The 21,396-nt window shown below is 40.3% G+C and overlaps 1 protein-coding gene across 1 annotated transcript in view; it reads left to right on the top strand.

Moving 5' to 3' along the window:
* LOC141058202 (mucin-5B-like) overlaps positions 1 to 21,396 on the top strand; it is a 240,773-nt gene that overhangs the window by 135,472 nt on the left and 83,905 nt on the right. The window contains exons 21-27 of the mRNA XM_073554349.1: positions 47 to 185; positions 269 to 379; positions 6,605 to 6,784; positions 9,033 to 9,272; positions 12,527 to 12,683; positions 16,777 to 16,905; positions 18,142 to 18,277. Coding sequence (XP_073410450.1) covers positions 47 to 185; positions 269 to 379; positions 6,605 to 6,784; positions 9,033 to 9,272; positions 12,527 to 12,683; positions 16,777 to 16,905; positions 18,142 to 18,277 — 1,092 coding nt within the window. The remainder of the gene's footprint in view (positions 1 to 46; positions 186 to 268; positions 380 to 6,604; positions 6,785 to 9,032; positions 9,273 to 12,526; positions 12,684 to 16,776; positions 16,906 to 18,141; positions 18,278 to 21,396) is intronic.

Genomic DNA, 21,396 nt, shown 5'->3' with positions numbered 1-21,396 from the left:
AATTATTGTACAGAAGCTCCTCTGCAGATTGTTCTTTCTTTTGCAGCATATGTAAGAACAGAAGGTGGCAGTGCACACGCAAGCCTTGCCTTGGAACGTGTTCTGTGTATGGGGATGGACATTACATCACTTTTGACAACAGGCAATTTACCTTTAGTGGGAGTTGCGAATACATATTAGCACAGGTACATTAGTCAAACAGCTCATAAAAGCTGCGATAAATGAAGTGTTGACTGATCAAACAGTGCATGACTTTTCTTCTCTACAGGATAGCTGCGGTGAGAACAGAGGCCAAAGCTCCTTCAGAGTTATCACTGAGAACGCTCCCTGTGGCACCACGGGCACCACCTGCTCGAAAAACATCAAGTTCTTTATTGGAGTAAGAAATCATATTTCTCAACACATTTACTGATAATTTCGGTAAAAGGCAGAGTTTGACGTACTATCGCTTTAGACTATCTAAATATATTTCCAGTCGACACTCAGGAGAAATGTGGTGCTCATGTCACGGAGATGACCTCCCACACTTGAGCATGCACAAAAGACCGGCACTCACGTATGCTTGTAGGACTCAATTCAACATTTATTCCATAGACAGAAAAAAGGCTGAGGGGCACTCCTCTGAAGGTGGGTGCATGAATAGGATTCCACTCCACAAGTAATATTAGGGCTCATCCCCGTTTGCGAGAAAAAAAAGGTCCGTTTTCTGCATGGAAAAAACGGACCAATTCTATGCCATTGTCATGCGAGTGTAATTCGATTTCAGTGCGATTTTTCCATATGACATGCGTATGCAATGTGATTTTAACATGAGGTTTTACATAGAGAGAACTGCTCTATGTAAAAACTCATGTTAAAATAGCATTGTAAAAAGAAAACTGTACACAAAGAATATTCAAGACATATATATATAATATATAAATCTCAATGTGGGTATGTATGTGTGTATGTATGTATGTGTGTGTGTATGTATGTGTGTGTGTATGTATGTGTGTGTGTATGTATGTGTGTGTGTATGTGTGTGTGTGTGTGTGTGTATGTATGTATGTGTGTATGTATGTACAGTGGGGCAAAAAAGTATTTAGTCAGTCAGCAATAGTGCAAGTTCCACCACTTAAAAAGATGAGAGGCGTCTGTAATTTACATCATAGGTAGACCTCAACTATGGGAGACAAACTGAGAAAAAAAATCCAGAAAATCACATTGTCTGTTTTTGTTTCATTTTATTTGCATATTATGGTGGAAAATAAGTATTTGGTCAGAAACAAGCAATCAAGATTTCTGGCTCTCACAGACCTGTAACTTCTTCTTTCCTCTTTCCTCCACTCATTACCTGTAGTAATGGCACCTGTTTAAACTTGTTATCAGTATAAAAAGACACCTGTGCACACCCTCAAACAGTCTGACTCCAAACTCCACTATGGTGAAGACCAAAGAGCTGTCAAAGGACACCAGAAACAAAATTGTAGCCCTGCACCAGGCTGGGAAGACTGAATCTGCAATAGCCAACCAGCTTGGAGTGAAGAAATCAACTGTGGGAGCAATAATTAGAAAATGGAAGACATACAAGACCACTGATAATTTCCCTCGATCTGGTGCTCCACGCAAAATCCCACCCCGTGGGGTCAGAATGATCACAAGAACGGTGAGCAAAAATCCCAGAACCACGCGGGGGGACCTAGTGAATGAACTGCAGAGAGCTGGGACCAATGTAACAAGGCCTACCATAAGTAACACACTACGCCACCATGGACTCAGATCCTGCAGTGCCAGACGTGTCCCACTGCTTAAGCCTGTACATGTCCGGGCCCGTCTGAAGTTTGCTAGAGAGCATTTTGATGATCCAGAGGAGTTTTGGGAGAATGTCATATGGTCTGATGAAACCAAACTGGAACTGTTTTGTAGAAACACAACTTGTCGTGTTTGGAGGAAAAAGAATACTGAGTTGCATCCATGAAACACCATACCTACTGTAAAGCATGGTGGTGGAAACATCATGCTTTGGGGCTGTTTCTCTGCAAAGGGGCCAGGACGACTGATCCGGGTACATGAAAGAATGAATGGGGCCATGTATCGTGAGATTTTGAGTGCAAACCTCCTTCCATCAACAAGGGCATTGAAGATGAAACGTGGCTGGGTCTTTCAACATGACAATGATCCAAAGCACACCGCCAGGGCAACGAAGGAGTGGCTTCGTAAGAAGCATTTCAAGGTCCTGGAGTGGCCTAGCCAGTCTCCAGATCTCAACCCTATAGAAAACCTTTGGAGGGAGTTGAAAGTCTGTGTTGCCAAGCGAAAAGCCAAAAACATCACTGCTCTAGAGGAGATCTGCAGGAAGGAATGGGCCAACATACCAACAACAGTGTGTGGCAACCTTGTGAAGACTTACAGAAAACGTTTTACCTCAGTCATTGCCAACAAAGGATATATCACAAAGTATTGAGATGAAATTTTGTTTCTGACCAAATACTTATTTTCCACCATAATATGCAAATAAAATGAAACAAAAACAGACAATGTGATTTTCTGGATTTTTTTTTTCTCAGTTTGTCTCCCATAGTTGAGGTCTACCTATGATGTAAATTACAGACGCCTCTCATCTTTTTAAGTGGTGGAACTTGCACTATTGCTGACTGACTAAATACTTTTTTGCCCCACTGTATGTGTGTGTGTATGTATGTGTGTGTGTGTGTGTCTGTCAGTATGTCCGGGATTGGCATCCGCACCGTCGCAGCTACAGCCACAAAATTTTGCACAGTCACACGTCTGGACCCCGAGAGCGTTATAGGCTATGCTGTGAGGCGAAATTTTAACCCCGCACATTCCAATTCACCAAACAATTTTGCCCCTATCTACATAATGGGGAAAAAGTGAAAGGAAAAGTGTTGGAGGCAAATTGACAGCTGCCAGATGTGAACAAGGGGGACTTATAGAATGAGAGCGATGGCGCCAAAGAGTATATACCGTACAGTTGCTAAGGTGGGGCCCTGACATGGGATACTCACCACACACGGGGATATGAACACTCACACAAAATGCACCACACACTACTACGTGCTTCACCACATATACCACCCTCAGCACACATTTCACCACACAAACACTAACCTCGCCACATAAAAGTCAAAACACAAAAGTCGCCACTCAAAACTCGCTACACTGTCCCAGAGCTGTTTAAAGGATGAAAAATGAGCTGTGATCCACTTTTTTTTCACACTTAATTTGGAGTGCTGCCTATTTTTTTACTTTTTTTACATATATATATATATATATATATATATATAAATATATGTATGTAAAATACAATTAGTATAGTGTTATACCAAAAAAACAAGAAAATACAGGAAAAGTATTAAAGAAGTATTAACTGAGCATGCTCAACGTCAGTGAAATATAAATATATAATCATATAATTAAATGCTCAGAATACAATCGTATATATCACAAGATCCTGAAGAAAGATAGAGGCTCATGGTGATTTCAAAATTACTACAAAATGTATTAACATAAATAGTGTGACAAACAGAGTGTCTGGGTATGCACACACAAAAGGCAGGAGATGGGAGAAGGGAAAGGGGGAAGGAGAAAAATGTCCGGGATGAAAATACAAGATAACAAGTTCACGACAAAAGTACAATGTCCAGGATAATGAAATTACGCATGAATTATCATAGCAATTATTTTATACTTTCATGTGAACTGATGAATTATAAACGTATACCGGACATGTAAAAATAGTGGGGAAAGCAGTCATCTGAGCTCGTCAATGAAAAAACACCACGACCATGCAGATTAGTGATAATGCCGATCTGATATATCAGAATCCATTTCTGTTAAACTACCCATATCTCAATGAGGGTGTATGATAGCTGCATACAAATCCGCATAATAAAAGGCAAGATGCTAGTGCAGGTATCACATTAGATATATAAGGCGCGTCGAGGCCTTAGGAAGCGCCATCTGTCCCCTGCTCTATGCTCACGTCGCACCATGTCTGAAGGTAATATACTTATATATCTAATGTATTTATTTATGTTAATAAATTTTGTACTAATTTTGAAATCACCATGAGCCTCTATCTTTCTTCAGGATTTTGTGATATATACGATTGTATTCTGAGCATTTAATTATATGATTATATATTTATATTTTGCTGACGTTGAGCATGCTCAGTTAATACTTCTTTAATACTTTTCCTGTATTTTCTTGTTTTTTTGGTATAATTAATTGGTCTAGAGGCTTCTCCACCTGACCACGTGGAATAGTTTTTTGGTTTAATTAGTATAGTGTTGCTGTCTATAAATTATAGAGGGACCCTACGCCATTTTGTTCCTGGAAATAATCATTTATTTAGTAAATACAAGCCCATAATTTAGAACAACACTATACTTATTGTATTTGGCACTAAAATGTATATATATATACATATATACATATATATATAATATTTTTAGTATATTTATATTATATATGATATACATATATAAAATATTAATATATTAAATATATATTATATATAATATATATATTATATGCATATATATTCCCTATATCTTCAATATAATATATTATATATCTATAATTTATTTTGTGTGTGTGTGTATATATGTATATATATATTATGTATATATATTCTATATTTTTACCTGAAAATCGCAGCAAATCGAAGCATGCTGCAATTTTTTTCTCAGTCCGATTTCGTCTGAGAAAAAAATCGCAAATGAGATGTCACACATTGAAAACCATTGGTCAGACTGCAATCCGATTTTTAATCGGATTGCACTCATCCGATTTTCGCACCAGTGAGTATGAGCCCTAAAAATGAATTCGGCACTTCAAAAGTGGAGTAGTGGAGTGTCGAATTCATCTTTACAAAGTTTATTTCATGTTCTTCAGAGCATCAAATGTGATGATTTTTAGATCTCAAAAGCCTTTTTCAAAGAGAATCTGTTTGAAAAAGACTTTTGTTAACCCCAAAGGTGTCACATTTGATGCTTTGAAGAATATGGAATAAACCCCGATTTGACTATAAGCATACGTGAGTTTCGGGTATTTTGGGCATATCGCTTCAGACTATAGGATGATCCAGACTATAGGATGATCCAGACTATAGGATGATCCAGACTGTAGTCTGTACTGGAATTTTTTTTTTCCATACTATATTTCTATTACTTATGGGTAATACTATGTTGCAATTGTATATATGGTACTTTTCTACACCGGCGCACACAGACAGAAAAGGGAATATGAGCCAGAACAATATATGGACCCTTTGCAGAACCAAGAGGTCATCATAATGCTTTGGAGGTAGAAATGGGCCCCCTTACATCTATGGCAGCTGTGCAGCTGCACAGGTTACACCGATGATATGTCCACCTCTGTTTTTCTAAATGTCTAAATTAGCAGTAAAATAATAGGGAACAGCATTGCGACCCAGACATTATCCATTCACACCTGTTTTATTGATCATAGCGCTCTTTATCTCTGCCAGATTTACTTCATTGTGCCTTTTGTAGATAATAATCCAAATTGTGCTGCATTTTGGCACAAAATTAATGCAAAGTTAAACACAACAGAAGATGCATTAAATGTATTATCCAATACGAGCCACCCTTATAAATTTGGAGTTTAATTACATTGTCGCAATATGACGACTTTTGCTGTGACATATGTTGCTCAGACAAATGTCTTTAGGTGTCGCTGCTACTTTGCAATGCAATAGAAGTTAATGGGGTCACGTTGCAACCCTGAGAGTTCTGCGGTTACGACAAGCAAGTTGTTAAAAAAATCCAGCATGGTTAGACCTTTTGCAATTTGCTTGTTGCACTTGGGGTTGCAATACTATTGACTCGCATTGCATTGCAATGTAGCAACGACATCAAGTGAACTTTGGCCACATGACTAGTGATGAGCGAGTGTGCTAGTTACTCGAGATTTCCGAGCATGCTCGGGTGATCTCCAAGTATCTTGTGCGCACTCGTAGATTATGTTTGTGTCCCCATAGCTGCATGATTTGCGGCTGCTGGACAGCCTGAATACATGTGGGAATTCCCTAACAAACAGGCAATCCTTGTATGTGTTCAGGTTGTCTAACAGCTGCAAATCATGCAGCTATGGGGACACAAACATAATCTACGAGCACACCCAAGATATTTGGAGAACACCCGAGCATGCTCGGAATACTCGAGTAATGAGCATACTCGCTCATCACTGCACATGACCTGTCAAAAAGTCACTATTTAGCCCCAGCTTTACACTGTGTAGCTATAGCACAGGGTTAGTTTTCACCAATTGCACACATTATAGTAAGCAGGTATATTCTTGGTGACTACCAAATCCTTGCAGGGCCCTATAGAATAGACCTTTTTTGTGTGTGCAGTTGAATTACTGATACCCTATGGATATGGATTATATCGTTCTGTTTAAAAAACACATATTTTTAATTTTCAATAAGACTTATCAGATCTAAGGTCTCGCTCACTGCAGACCACGTGGTTCTACAATGCTTAACTATGTGACATTTTATAGCGTCTTCCCCGTTCTCAAGCGCTTAGAATTACTGTAGATATCACCGTGATACTGATTTAAGCTCTGTGATTAAAAGGGTGAAGAGCTTCGTCTTGACAATGAAAAAATTGATGTGGTGAAGCGAGACGAAGAGAACACAATTCCCTATGCTGTGACGCACAGAGGCATGTATTTGATTATAAAAAGTGAGAATGGGGTCATTCTCATGTGGGACAAGAAGACAACCATATATATGAAGCTTGCCGCACACTTCCAGGTAATATATTTTTGTCTAATTCATTTTATCTAAAAGTCCTTAGAACCACTTATAATGGAATTAATGTTTTCTATTTCAGATTATGATTTTGACGCTAATTTAACTTATCGGTAATCTATGATTTACTTGCTTTAAAATTACTCATGCTGAATGTCTTCCTAATGTATATAGGAAACTGCCGTATATATCACAAAAACATGAGCCTGTTTTATATATATATATACTGTATATATATATCACATGACATACATGAAACTGCCATATATAGATCACTTAGGATACACTGGGTCTGCTCTATATTCATGAAATAGGAGGCATGAGATTACCATATGCAGATCACATAAGAGGCATGAGACTGCTGCATGCATATAAGATTATAGAAATTAGACTGCCATTTACTCACCTCATAAGGGACATGAAACTGCTGTACACAAATCACATAAGGATCATGAGACTGCTGTTTACACGTCACATAAAAGACATGAGACTGCTGTAGGCACATCACATAAAAGAAATGAAATTGCCATATGCACATCACAAAAGAGACATGAGACTTCTGTGTATACATTTCATAGGAGACATGAAATTGCTGGGTAAAACATCACATAGGAGACACTGAGACTTCTGAATACACATCACATAGAAGACAGGAGGCCACTGTATACACATCACATAGGAGACATGATACTGGTCTATACACATTGCATAGGAGACACTGAGACTGCAGTATAAAGTATATTCTCACCCAGACCATGGACATGAAAAACTTCAGAGCTACAGAGCTGCAATGGTTGGAGCAGAAAGGGAGCATGGAGCATGCTAACTCCACCCATAACGAACATCCTTACCCTGGTATTGTCCTGTGTCGAACTTAACACAGTGCTCTGTGTGCGACAGTGTTCAGTGCAGAATGCTGCATGTGTGCATACAGTTCTCACAAAAATCACAGAGCCAAAGGCCCACTATTCCTAAAAATCATCTGTCTTGAGCTGCATTAAAAGAGATCCTGGGTCACATGCGTCCCACAAGCTGCGGGTTGGATACTTGTATAAAGCCCCAATTGATTTACACCTTCTAACTAAGTACTTTTGTAAATAATAGCTTCTTCTGCCTTTTGTGCCTGTGAGTGGTGCTATTGCTACTTGCTTAGTCTGCATCACGTGACCCCGGCTGCCGCCAGCACTGACATCCGCTGATGTCACATCAACTTCTGGATTTCCTGGATTCACCGAAGTGTGACCCAGTCGTACACACCCCCTCTGATTGACTGGGTTGTGGGCGGTACTTCACATCACAGTTCAGTATCCAGAGTGCGCTTTCCCTCTCTCCTCTGCTTTCATTGGCTGGAAAAGCGCGGAGGATACTGGGCTGTGACATGCGTTAAAAAGCCGCCCATACCCTATTCAGTCAGAAGAGGTGCGTGAGACTGGGTCACGCCTGGGTGAATTCAGGAAGTCCAAAATTTGACATGACCTCAGTGGATGTCATCGGTGGCTGCAGCCAGGGTCACATGATACATTCTGGGAGAGCCGCGATAGCGCTGCTCACAGGCACATATGGCAGCAGAATGTATTTACAAAAATTCAAAATTCATAGTTAAAAGGTATAACCCTACTTTTCTAAGTGTTCTAAGTATGTCTCAAAAATGAAATGAAATGATTGGCTTTGTATAGAAAAGTTGGACTGCATTTACACAGCAAGAAAATCATGAACAAGCTTTATTAAAACATTTTTTTCATGATTATCTAGCCACGTAAACAGAAGAATGAGCAGAATGCATTGTTTGTTGGGTGAAATTACCTTTTGCGCAGTGCAAAAAATTTTGGCAATGCATCATCCTGTGTAAACAGGACCTGCGCTATCAAGAATAATGGCAGCCTGTTCCTACAGAGTGATCTTGTATACATCACTAGGTGCATATCCTTTACTTTGGTCTGCCTATAGAAGCAGACATTTAATCAACCACGGATCAGGAAAAGTTTGCCGATCGGTGGCCGTATTGTGATGCCAATCAATACATGTATATAACCTTTTTGATTGCTATGGTTGAAGTTTTGAAATAGGCAAATAATTGAAATAATCCAATCTGTGGTACAACTCAAGAAATGCCTAGTGTTTGACATATGATGTGAACAGAGCATTAGAAAAAACACCACAGGCAAATTATAGAATTTCCAATTATTTTTCTTTAAGTTGTATAATAATTACCACATAAAGTTGTTAAATCTTTGTTTATTATTAAATGAAGGGAAAAGTCTGTGGGATTTGTGGTAACTACGATGGAAATGCCAACAATGATTTCACTACAAGGAGTCAATCAGTGGTGGAGAACCTGATGGAATTTGGTAACAGCTGGAAAACATCTCCAACCTGTCCAAACGTGGATGTCGTCAAAGATCCTTGTTCTATCAATCCATACAGAAAGCCTTGGGCTCTGAGACAGTGTAACATAATTACCAGTGAGGTGTTTCGAAGTTGCCATGCTCAGGTGAACTTTTCTAAAATTTTCATGGACAGTAACCATTTCATTTATTACGCATATAGTGAATCAATTCAGTTGTTATAGAAGGTTCTCAGACATACTGCCACCATTGTTTAGAATTGTGAGAATTTTTGGAACTAGAAAAAGTTTCCAAAATTCTACTTGTTTGTGTTAAATGTACAGGCTGTAGCATGACTCAGTGGTTATCACTTCCACTGGAGTACTCAGTGGTTAGAACTTGTTTGATTGCAGCACTGGCGTCCTGGCTTTGCATCTAACCAAGGACAACATTTGCATATGTTTTTTATTTTTCTTGGGTTTCCTACAAAATACCAAAATATGTTGATCTGTACAGACTAATCGTTTGACCTTCGATAAGGTTTAGAACCCCATCAGGGATGTGGGCTGATGTAATCATATAAAGACACCTTCTGTATACTGCTGTGGAAAATGTTAGCTCTGTATAAGCCACAGGAACTTAAAGAAGATCTGTCACCAGATTTCACAGATACATTTTATGCAATATTATATGAATCTCTTACACAAAATATGGTTTCTGTATTGACTGGGAGACTTTAAACTCAATCTCTGCCTACTTAGGCTTATTGACCACTCCTCAATGTCCCCCTCCGCTGCTGAGATTTCACACTGCTCATTATAAGCTGCGGTTATGAGCCAGACTAAGTTGGTGTCTCAATTCACTGGCAGCTCTAACATGGCTACCACGAACAGGCACAGGCTTGGAGCTAGCTTCTGTATTTTCCACAACCCAGTGCTTACCTTGGCCTTCACCCTTTGACCCCTGTACAGGGATCTGGACTTACACAGGGGTCCCTGGACTGGGACCAAGGGTTTAGCTGCTGTTTGGTGGTGCAAGCTGGCAAAAAGGATAGTCAGGTAGTCAGGTCAGAACCAGGAGGTAAAATCATGGACAAAATTGTATGGCAAGCAGGAAGTAAAATGCCAAGCTGAGGTCAAAGAATGGGAAAACCAGAGCAAAACATGGGTGCACAGCACAGAGGTGTATACCAGGACAACCGAGATATGGACTGGCAGTGGGAACTGATTTACAGGGGCAAAAATAGTGACCAGCACCAGTCTGTGCTAACATCAGGAATAAACACAACCTAGTTGAATGTAACTCCATAGCTTCTGGACCGTCCAGAGTCACAAATCCCAGAACTAATACAGGGCTACTGAATTGTCCACTCTGGGTTGGCCAATGAGTAAAACAGAAGTAGAGGGGACAGACAGAGATGTCATAGTTGGAGGGAATAGAATACATTTGGATTCATGAGCTTTCACTCAATATCTGAACTTCTAAAATGCTCATCCTAATATCAGGATTATACGGTCATTCTGACATGGAATTCCAAAATAAATATACCAGGTTCATAAGGTATGAAAAATCTATTCAATAATATATACAACTTGTATTTGGAAATCTGATGACAGATCCGACTTAATGATTAATAAATGTTCCTGGGCCTAGCCACTCTTGTATGAAGTTAATAGTTCCCACTTCCCCTACATTATATCCAAGTAGAAGTTAGGTAATAACAGTACATATTATTTTTTTTATCATTTTACCAATTACAGTAATAAATATTTATAAAACTCCTTTTGTGGAGGATCAGTTCAACATACATATATGACATGCCTTAGACTGTATTCAGACATAACAGATTCTTTGCAGTTTATATCTTTGCATGGGCTTGTTTTCAGTGTCTGTATAAGTTTATGGTTGTGAGTCCCTCTTGAAGATGCAGATGAAGGTTAGTTGAAAGGATTTTACTTTCTTATTCAAGCCATAATGGCGCAACTCACTTTAGGTTACAGAAGGTTGATGGTTGCAGTACATGAGAGGTGGCACTATGCTTGATGGTTGCTCTTCACACTTTGTAGTGCAGACCACTACCCTGAAACAGCAACAATTATCTCCATCACCTCCATATCTACTTCGGTGACTTTTTGCAAGCTTTGCTAGATGATGCTTTGCTAGGTGATAAGTATTAAAATTTGAAAGTCCTAGATGATGTTACTTTTGCCTATGGGACCCCAAGAACTTCCTTATCTCTTGCTCCAGCATTCAGCCCAATGATATTCCACAATGAACAAATTACTCTAATTTTTAACTCACTGAACTAATGAAAGACGAGCCCAAGCCTATCACAGGTCCTCTATTCACCATAGAAGAGCCTTTAACACTGCTCCCCTATTCCTTGATGAAACATATAGGGAAGTGTTCATTACAGCAGGGAAAAAGTCACAAACAATAGCACACACCATATTTGTGCCATTTGCAATGTTTTTCTCTCCATCCTAACATGTCTTTGAAAAATTCACAAGTTCCTTTAGCAATAAAGTATTTACTATACCTTTTGCCAGAAATTGATAAAAGTTCTAGCTTTTAGTTTGCTTAGATCCCAGATTCTGGCACATACTGTGTATGGCCAGAGTTGTGCTAAATTTATTAAAGAATGTGCGTGTCTAGCTAACTTCACATTAAAGGGGTTGTCCGTTCCAGATCGATAAATCTGCAGGCACTCAGTGTGACTGCAGACATGTGAATCCCTCCAGCTCCCACATGGTTTCTGAGCTGGAACTGGCGGGTATGTATGTGTTATACATACTCTCAGCCAGTGCCCGGCCAGTGGCCGTGGCCTCGCTCCATACCATTGTATGAAGAGAGGCAACACCCTACAATTTGCCATGCCCACTGGACGGTCGCATCACTATACGGATCGCGGCCTTGCTAAATACAAGTGAATGGAGCGAGGCCTTGCTCATTGCCTGGGAGAATATGTAACTGATACATACCGTCCAGTCATGGCTCAGAAATCGGCAAATTCTTGCAGTGCACAGTGCGTTCATAATTCTGCAGTCACACAGAGTGACTGCAGACTTATCGATTTAAACCAGACAACCCCTTCAAAACTGACTTACGAATCACCAATTTTCATACATTCACCCACAGTCTTTTGCCTTAACGGGGAGGCAGTATAAACACATATATGAGTATAGATTCGCAATTTTCACAAGCCCTTTTAGATGTTTGGAGCAGTCATAGAATTTTGTGCAACACATTTCTCATGTGTAGATAAAACTAACTACCAATTTCCTGGCATTTTTTTCTACTCTTTAATTCTTACTATTAAATATTTAGTTACTTTGGTAAAAAAAGCACAAAAGACATAATCTCTTGGAGGGAGCCTGGAAGACTTTGGCAGTTGTACCAATCAGTTTATCTCTATCCATAGGTTGATCCCAGCACGTATTATGAATCTTGCATTAGTGACTCGTGTGCCTGTGATACCGGTGGAGATTGTGAATGCTTTTGCACTACTGTTGCGTTATACGCCCAAGCTTGCAGTGAAAATGGAATATGTATAAATTGGAGAACACCAACTATATGCCGTAAGTCTGAATACTATTCACATCATGATCTGAAATAAGGAATTTTATTTAGTCCTTCGTGACTTTGACCCAGAAAAATAGCAGAAAAACAGAATCAAAAACAGTATGGGTGAATCCAGTATATAGCAAAATATCCATGAATATTAATGAAATGGTTAGCAGAACACAAATAGTTAATTTGACAAGAGAAGAGCAAGGAAAGCTCATAGAGTAATAACCCATAAAAAGAAATTTATTTGAACGTTTAAAAAAAATAGCATCACAACATTAGCTAAGTACAGAGGCTGCTAGGCACCATTGCAGGGATTCACATATATTCAAGCAATGATAGTCCATACATGTTTAGGTAAATATATAAAGCATCAGACTAAGAATCAGTCCCCATTATAGTGAAGTATATATGGGTAAAACCTCCCAAGTATTAAGCACAAAAAAGGACATAGATTTAAAAAAATACACTTACGTGTAAGATCACTGCTTGCTGTCCCTGCCACCCCAACGCACGTTTCATTATCTCTTCATCGGGAGAAAATGTGTTGGGGAGGGGGTGAACTAGATGATATCGTTATGGCCAGGCAATGAGTGTATTAGACAGAAGAGCTTTGTATGTCAGGGAGCCTGGGACTTGTCACATGATTGAATAGTTGAATGACGCTCCGTGCCCATTATATCCCATGCGTCCTCATGTGTATGAGAACTATAACACATAGCCATTCTAGAAGGCCATTGATATTAAATATCAATATTAAATTTCCCTTCATCACCTCTGATTACCAAACAATAACATTTGAGAGGAACTGTAACTTGTTAAATCTCCTCATTGTGTAATATACTAACAGTTAGGATTCTACTGTCTCACAGTCCGGGCACTCGTCATGTGACCCTCATGTGCAATTTCCATACTTGTAAGCACATCTTTTTCTTTCTCTTCGCTAAGTAGTCTCACAAGTTACAATGTTTTAAGATGGATGTAAAAACACCAAGAGTTTGAATTTTCTTTTTTTGTTCTATTTTTAAACGCTGTGGTCCTGTGTTCAAATCTCATCAAGGACAATATGTACTAGGAGTTAGTATGTTCTCTCCGTGCTTGTTTGGGTTTCCTCCAAGTTCTCCAATTTCCTTCCACACACCAAAGACATACTAACATGATGAAAATGTATGTAAAGTGCTACAGAATATGGTGGTGCTATATAAGCAAAGTATTAAGAATAAATAAAATAAATGCAATTTCCAAGGTCACAATGGTAGCAACACGCTGCAAATCTGCAACTAATTAACTTTACTTTAAGCCAAAACATAGTACATTTCTACAAGAAAAATACAGCTACTATCAGCATGGCTGTCATTACTGCATGTATAAAAAGTGGTGAACAGGTTTACTAAAAAAAAAAAAAAATGAATGTATGGGGCGCTCCCTTGTGGAGTAATCCTGAATTGCAATATCCAAGTTTCAACCAAACAGCCGTACATGTAATTATAGTGTCTTCTAAATGTTTATATCGACCCTCCACTTTTACATAAATATTTAACATTTGCTAAAAATTGCATAGTTCTTGTATCAGGTGTACTCCTTCTTCTTCGTTCTCCTAAATGTTCATAATAGAGGTGTCACCAAGCTTCCCTAAATAGCAGGATATTGTGTAGTCTGAGAGATGACGCACAAGGAGCCTATGGGTCCCGTTACACATAGTGACGCTCCAGCGATCCCGACAACAATACGACCTGGTAAGGATCAATCGTACATCGCTACATGGTCGCTAGTAAGCTGCCAAACAGGCAGATCTACTCAACGACGCAGCAGCGATACGGCGATCCGTATAACGACCTCGGTGATTGTTGGGACCTTGTCACACAGCAGCTATTCTGATGACTCAGATCTCGATAGGCGTGCTTCAGCGTTGCCTTTTCCACGCCCCTCTGCTCCAATTGGTGGCCACTACTGCGCTATCACTATGCAGTTTGCTTCAGTGTCCCTGTCTGAGTCGCCAGTGCGCTATTTATTCGTGGATTCACAGTCAGTGACACGGGGACACGCGATTATTATTACTGTACATGTTAAATGTTATGATTGCATATAATTGATAGCTGAGCTATAAAAGGAAAGGCTACAAAGATCCTAATTTGAGACCACCAATCGGAGCTGAGGGGCATTGAAAAGACAAAACAAAATCAAGCCTGCGTCCCTGAGTTCTGAGTCGCCAACGAGGTCGCTCGTCGTTGTTATGGCGTCAAACACAGCGATGCGCGCTGGTCAGCAGGACACCAATGATAAAAAAATGGCCCAGGACATTCGAGCATGATCAGCGATATCGCAGTGGGGGGCCGGGCACCGCTAGGTGTCATACATAGCGAGATCGCTGGCGAGGTCGCTGTTGCGTCACAAAACCTGTGACGTTTCAGCGATGTCGCTAATGATCTCGCCATGTGTGAAGTACCCTTAAAACATGATGATTTCCATTAATACTATTCATTAAGGTGGGCATACAGTTCAGAACATTCTTAGTTTTGGGGTCCACATTTTAAAAAGGATATTCAGAAGTTAGAGTCAGTTCAACAGTGACAAATAGATTATTACAAGGGATGGAGACCTCTCTTATATTACAAGGGATGGAAGGTCTCGTATATGATGAGAGAATGGAAACGTTGGGCTTTTTTAGCTTAAATTAAAGAGTCTTTAGAGGAGAACTCATTTTTATGAAGAATATATGTGTGGTCAGTACAAAGGACTGGCACACGACTTATACCTTCCAAGACCATACTAAGGACCAGAGGGCACTCACTACGGGTGGAAGAAAGGCGACTCGTGCAGCTAAATAGGAAAGGGTTCTTTACAGTTAGATCAGTGGAGTGCCGACCACAAGAGGTCGTAATGGCAGACACTATAACAGCTTTTAAAAAAGGGGCTGGATGATTTCCTCAGTACACATAACATTGTGGGGTATAGATAATTTAGTAACAAAATGTATAATTTTTGGAATAAGGTTGAATGTTTCTCTGACCATCTCCTTGTTTCTAAATTTGATGGAGTTCTTGGTTGAGATAAGAAAATGCACCCCTACCTTTATCTACACACATGGGAAAAACACCATTCTACCCACAGGTTAACTCGGGGGAGAAAATATTCTTAATCGATCTACGGTGGATTTGATCTGTGTATGATCCCCAATAATGCAGCTCTGCTGCTATAATATCCACCACCAACATGATTTCATTGTAGCAGCACACGTGCCATATCAACACAGGACCTTATCTTAGCAATCAATGGCCACAGTGGTCAGGCGTAGTTAGTATCCCTTCTGCGGTCAATGATTGTTCACATAGCAGCAGCAATAACATTTGCAGCCAGACAATGGCTCTTTGTGACTGTAGACTAGTGAATCCTCACAACTTGCACACTGTCAAGACTCTCCCTCCGGTGCTGGAGCTGGAAGTGGGCGGTCTTGTAACTGTTGGTATACGATTTGCACACTTCCGGTCACATTCTGACAAAACTTTGTCTAGCCTTGCTCAATATACTTGTATTGAGCAAAGTCACGCCTATCTAGTTGGCACATGATCACAAACTTGTGGTCACGCATCCTCTGCTTCCTGTGCCGGAGAGAATTCACAAGTCTTCAGTCACATAGAGTGACTGTAGGCTTGTAGCCTAAGTCCCGACAACCAGTTTAAAAGGATTTTCTACTTTCAGGAATGAGGACCACAAGCGCTGTAAAAAGCCTAAATTTAGAAACTACGCAGGTACTCATCTTCCCTCTCCACTGCTGCTCAGGTCTCGCTGTTTTGACTGCAGTGGTGATGTCACATCGACAGCGCATCACAGCTGTAACTAATCACTGAGACTGGAGCAGCGGTGGTGAGCGGCGGTGTACTCAAGTAGGGTGAGTAACGGCTGTGTTTGTTATTTTGAGCTTTTTACAGGATTTGAGGTCCATTTTTCTGACAGTGGAAAATCTCTTTAACAGGCTCTAAAGATGCCGTTCATCGAAATGAATAAACTGTGGGTCAGACAAAACTGTGTGCCTATGCTAATATGGATATTGATTCTTTTCCTGTGAAATTGTGAATACTTAGAGAATTTCCCTTATTTCACCAGCTATGTTTTGTGACTACTACAATGACGTTGGAGAATGTGAATGGCATTATAAAGCCTGTGGTGATAAGTGCATGAAAACTTGCCGAAACCCCAAAGGAGAGTGCCTACATGAACTTTCAGGCTGTGAAGGTAACTAGACAAATGTACTTTTTCAGGTAAATTCCATTAATTTCAGTGCAACACTAAATCCCCTCTTTAGAAAGATACAGGATAGACTTTTAATTTTTATTAGTAGATTATGTTGTCAAAATCTAAAAAAAGAATGAACATTGTGGAAAATTGAAATGATCTTTCTGATGATTCATTACGTTTTAAAAATAAATGTCTTGCCTAGATTTGTAAAATTCAGGCTGAGAGCAGCAAATGTGTTATGTAGATAAAAATAACCATTATTTACCTGTTAAATGTGTTTGGCATCATGGAATTAAATAGTTGAATAATGATTATTTTATTATTTCAACATTTGCTAGCCTTAGGTCACTTTTACACATGTAATTTTAAAGGTCCAGACAGCATTTTCCAGATTGGCCACATTATCCAGAACTCTACAGCCTCATCAGGAAACCTGATAACTGTCCAAAAACAGTTAGGGGAAGTCGGATCCGTGAAAATGCAGTTGGACTGATTTTTAAAACTCCCTGTTAACCTCTTTAAAACCACATTCAGACATGGCCGATTAGTAGCAGATTTTTATTGCAGATTCCACACCAAAAACTCCTAATCAGTGGATGTTCATGCTTTAAGGGGTTGTCTGGTCTTAAGCTACAAGTCTGAAGTGCAGACTTGTGAAGCCTCACATTGCGTGCACTGTGCTGTGATTATTCTCCAGTGTCTGTGCTAACAGCAGGGTGGTCATGTGACCACAAGTATGGGACATGCAAACTCCCGGTCACATTCCGACTAGACTGTTTTCAGTCTCACTCAGTACACTTGCATTGGCACCGGAGAACAGTGCGCTATGCTTGCGATGTGAGGATTCACAAGTTTGCAGTCACATAGAATGACTGCAGTCTTGTAGCATAAGACCGGACAACCCTCTTTACGTTTTTAATCTTTAATACAAAGCATGACAGCCAAAGCAAGACTTTAAGGCAACAAATGTGAATTTTGCAAAAGATTCACATAGGGTTTGCTGTATATCTGCCAAAGAGCAATCATGCTGCAGTGTTTAGTACTTACACAAAAGAGACCTCCACTGTTTACGCAGACTGACAATATATTATTGTATATTTTTGCCAATTTGTTATTTTCTTCATAAAGTAGGAGCTTACTCCTGAAAAGGTATAGATATGTATTGTACTACTAATGTATGTTATATTCTAATACTGGACCATACTTAGCTAAACTCTTCCATTCATGCTACAGGCTGTTACCCCAAATGCCCACCATCTAGACCCTTTTTAAATGAAGATACTATGAAATGTGTGGCTCAGTGTGGCTGTGTCGAAAATGGCATATTTTATAACTATGGGGAGAAAGTACCTCGGAGCTGTTATTCTTGGTAAGAACTGAAATGAGCATTAAACCATTGTGTAATTTGTCTGAATTGGGTTCCAAATGGTAAAAAGTGCTGCAAACTCTTAAATGATGACTATTTTCACACAGCTTGATCCCATGTGATTTGATAAATATTGTTCTATGTAGTCAAATAAGCAAATAATTTTAATTAAAAATTAAGTTGTCTTACCCCCGAAAAATCACTGAAAAATGATTGCAACTAGATGTCATTATTCTGTCTAACTTGCTGTCCAGTGCCTGTTGTCAAGAGTATTAACTAATTGCTAGTGATGAGCGAACATGGTCAGATAAGGTGTTATCTGAGCATGCTCGGGTGCTAACAAAGTGTCTTCATCATGCTTGAAAAGTATGTTTGAGTCCTCGTGCTTGCATGTCTCACAGCTGTTCAACAGCCACAACACATGCAGGGATTACCTGTATCTTAGGTAATCCCTGCATGTGTTGCGAATGTCAAACAGCCGTGAGACATGCAGCCGCGGGAACTCGAACATATTATCCGAACACGCCGAAGACACTCGGTTAGCACCCGAGCATGGACTTTTCATTTTGGGGCAGTCAAGTCATTACAGATTGACTGTTGCAGTGCATGCTGGGAGGGGTAGGAAAAGAAGTTCCAGCAATCATAGTGCTGGCAGAATGCTAAGAGAGAGAAAACACCCACTGAAAAAGAATGGATGGCAAATTGCAGAGAAAGAGTGCACTGGAGCACTAAACAGAGGAGGACATGACTTTGGGAGGTGTGGAGGACCTTTATCTCATGCAGCATTGTTTGTATAGTGATGTAGATTTTAAGCAGGAGTAATGTTGCTTTAAGATGAAGGAGCCCAGTATGTCTGTGCCTGGTATGTTACTGTGAGGAGGGTGAGGCTTATATGGAAGAGGTAACTCTGCCTCTTTCCCTCTTTCTCTCACCGTTTGAACTGGAAGAAACATGTCTGCAGTATCAGGGAGTATAATACTGGGGTTATCACCTCACATTACAAATGATAGAAGCACATGTACCTCAGACATTGTGTACTAGTGTAGTATCAGCTCCTACAACATGCATGGAATCAATATTACCTCAGAAATTCATGTTCCCTCAGTGTGTCTGTTACAACTTACCTCACAAACTGCAGATGCTGCTCCTGTGTGACCTCCCTGCAGACATGGCTGATCTACAGCTCCACATTCACCTCAGACATTGTGTACTAGTGTAGTATCAGCTCCTACAACATATATAGGATCAATTTTACCTCAGAAATTCATGTAGCCGCCATGGTCCCTCATGTGTCTGCTACAAATTACCTCAGAAACTGCAGAGGCTGCTCCTGTGTGACCTCTCTGCAGACATGGCTGATATATTACTCCACATTCACCTCAGACATTGTGTATTTGTGTAGTATCAGCTACTACATGATATATGAGATCAATATTACCTCATAAATTCATGTAGCCACCATGTTACATCATGTGTCTGCTACAACTTACCTCACACGCTGCAGAAGCTGCTCCTGTGTGACCTCCCTGCAGACATGGTTGATATATCACACATTACTGCTGTATTTTACAGAATCTTCATGAGTTTGGGGTGCTAGTGACTGTATCATATAGGAACAAGGGCTGTGAGCAGATATCTGCCATCACTGTGTAATAGTGGAGGACAGAGCATGGACACATACAATGTCTGCCATTACTATGGTGGAACTGGGCAGTAGTGATGGGTCATTCATAAACAATCCAGTAGAAAGAGATGGCTCCCTGCAGTGAACGATGGGAGCCGGCACCCCAGTGAAAGCCACTGAATTCTCTGAATAGCTCTCACTTGGTGTAAAATTCCAGTGTTCAGAAAATGTAACTCCGCCCACCTGACCTAAACTCTGCCCATTCACCAATTTAAATGGCTAAATGCAAGTAGGCAGGATTTCAGCCATGGGTGGGCCACATTCACGTCATTTTAAATATGTGTTCACATATTGTAAACACATATTTAATAGGGATCCAGGTTACTCTCACTATATATGTTGTATCTGTGTACAGGCTCCAACCCTGTGCTGTATATTTGTCATGTATATAGATTCTGTGGTATAGTTTATCACTAGTGATGGGCGAGCACTAAAATGCTCGGGTGCTCGTTTCAAGCAAATTGGAATACTCAGGTATTTAACCGGAGCAACGAGCCCAATGTTATGGGGGTTTTACACATAGCGATATCGCTAAAGCATCACCGATTTGGTGACGCAGCAGCGATATCTCTATGTGTGATGCTTACCTCCAACCGGCTCCCCCGCTGTCTATCGCTCATCGCGCAGCTCCATTTCTCATCGGGCGCTTCCTGCTGGGCTTCCTTCTGGCGCCGACAAGCGACGCGTGGATGCGAACGGGAGGACGTCAGGATCTCTGCGTCTGAAAGGTAAGTAACGACCGCTAGATCGCTGCTGCATCGCTGTGAGATCTGCCTGTGTGGCAGCTCACTAGTGACCATTTAGCGATGCACCAGCGATCCTGACCGGGTCGTATCGTGGTCGGGATCGCTGGTGCATCGCTAAATGTAAAGGGGCCTTTAGTCTATGGTAAATCCGAGCTTTTTTGCCATGCCCCCCCCCTCGGAGATCTTTGTAGGGTATCAAAATGTTGGAAATTTATGGGGACAGTGCACAAACAACATAGGAACAACCTGGGGATTGCCCATGGAAGCAATTCTGACTCCTAGGTCACTGCAGTGACCAATGTTGTCAGGGTGTGATGCCACTTTTATAGGCGCACACAAAACATAAAATAATGAAACCAAAATTGGGAAATATGTTAAGGGACATCCTTTCCAGGGTAATAATTTGTATGTAAGGCAAAAGAAATAACCCCCCAAAAAATGCTCCTCCACCACTTTGGCAATGTTCACACGCAGCATTTTTGATGCGTTTTCCAACGTTACCATTGCTATCAACCAATACAAATGCATTTACTGGGAAATGTCATTGTAGCATTTAACAACCTTAGCTGGCCACGTGGTGTGTGACACATCATCAGATTCATCTTGAATCATTTATGAAGGAGTGACTCTTAAAGTCACAAAGCCTATTTTTATAGGGGCATCAGTCAACATTAATATTCTTAAAGGGCCAT

The sequence above is a fragment of the Dendrobates tinctorius genome, unplaced genomic scaffold (assembly GCF_039654945.1).
Source record: "Dendrobates tinctorius isolate UK_male_01 unplaced genomic scaffold, ASM3965494v1 ptg000211l, whole genome shotgun sequence".
In the NCBI taxonomy this organism is placed as follows: Eukaryota; Metazoa; Chordata; class Amphibia; order Anura; family Dendrobatidae; genus Dendrobates; species Dendrobates tinctorius.
The sequence above is the reverse complement of the archived record's forward strand: the minus strand, read 5'-3'. Positions and strand labels throughout refer to the sequence as shown.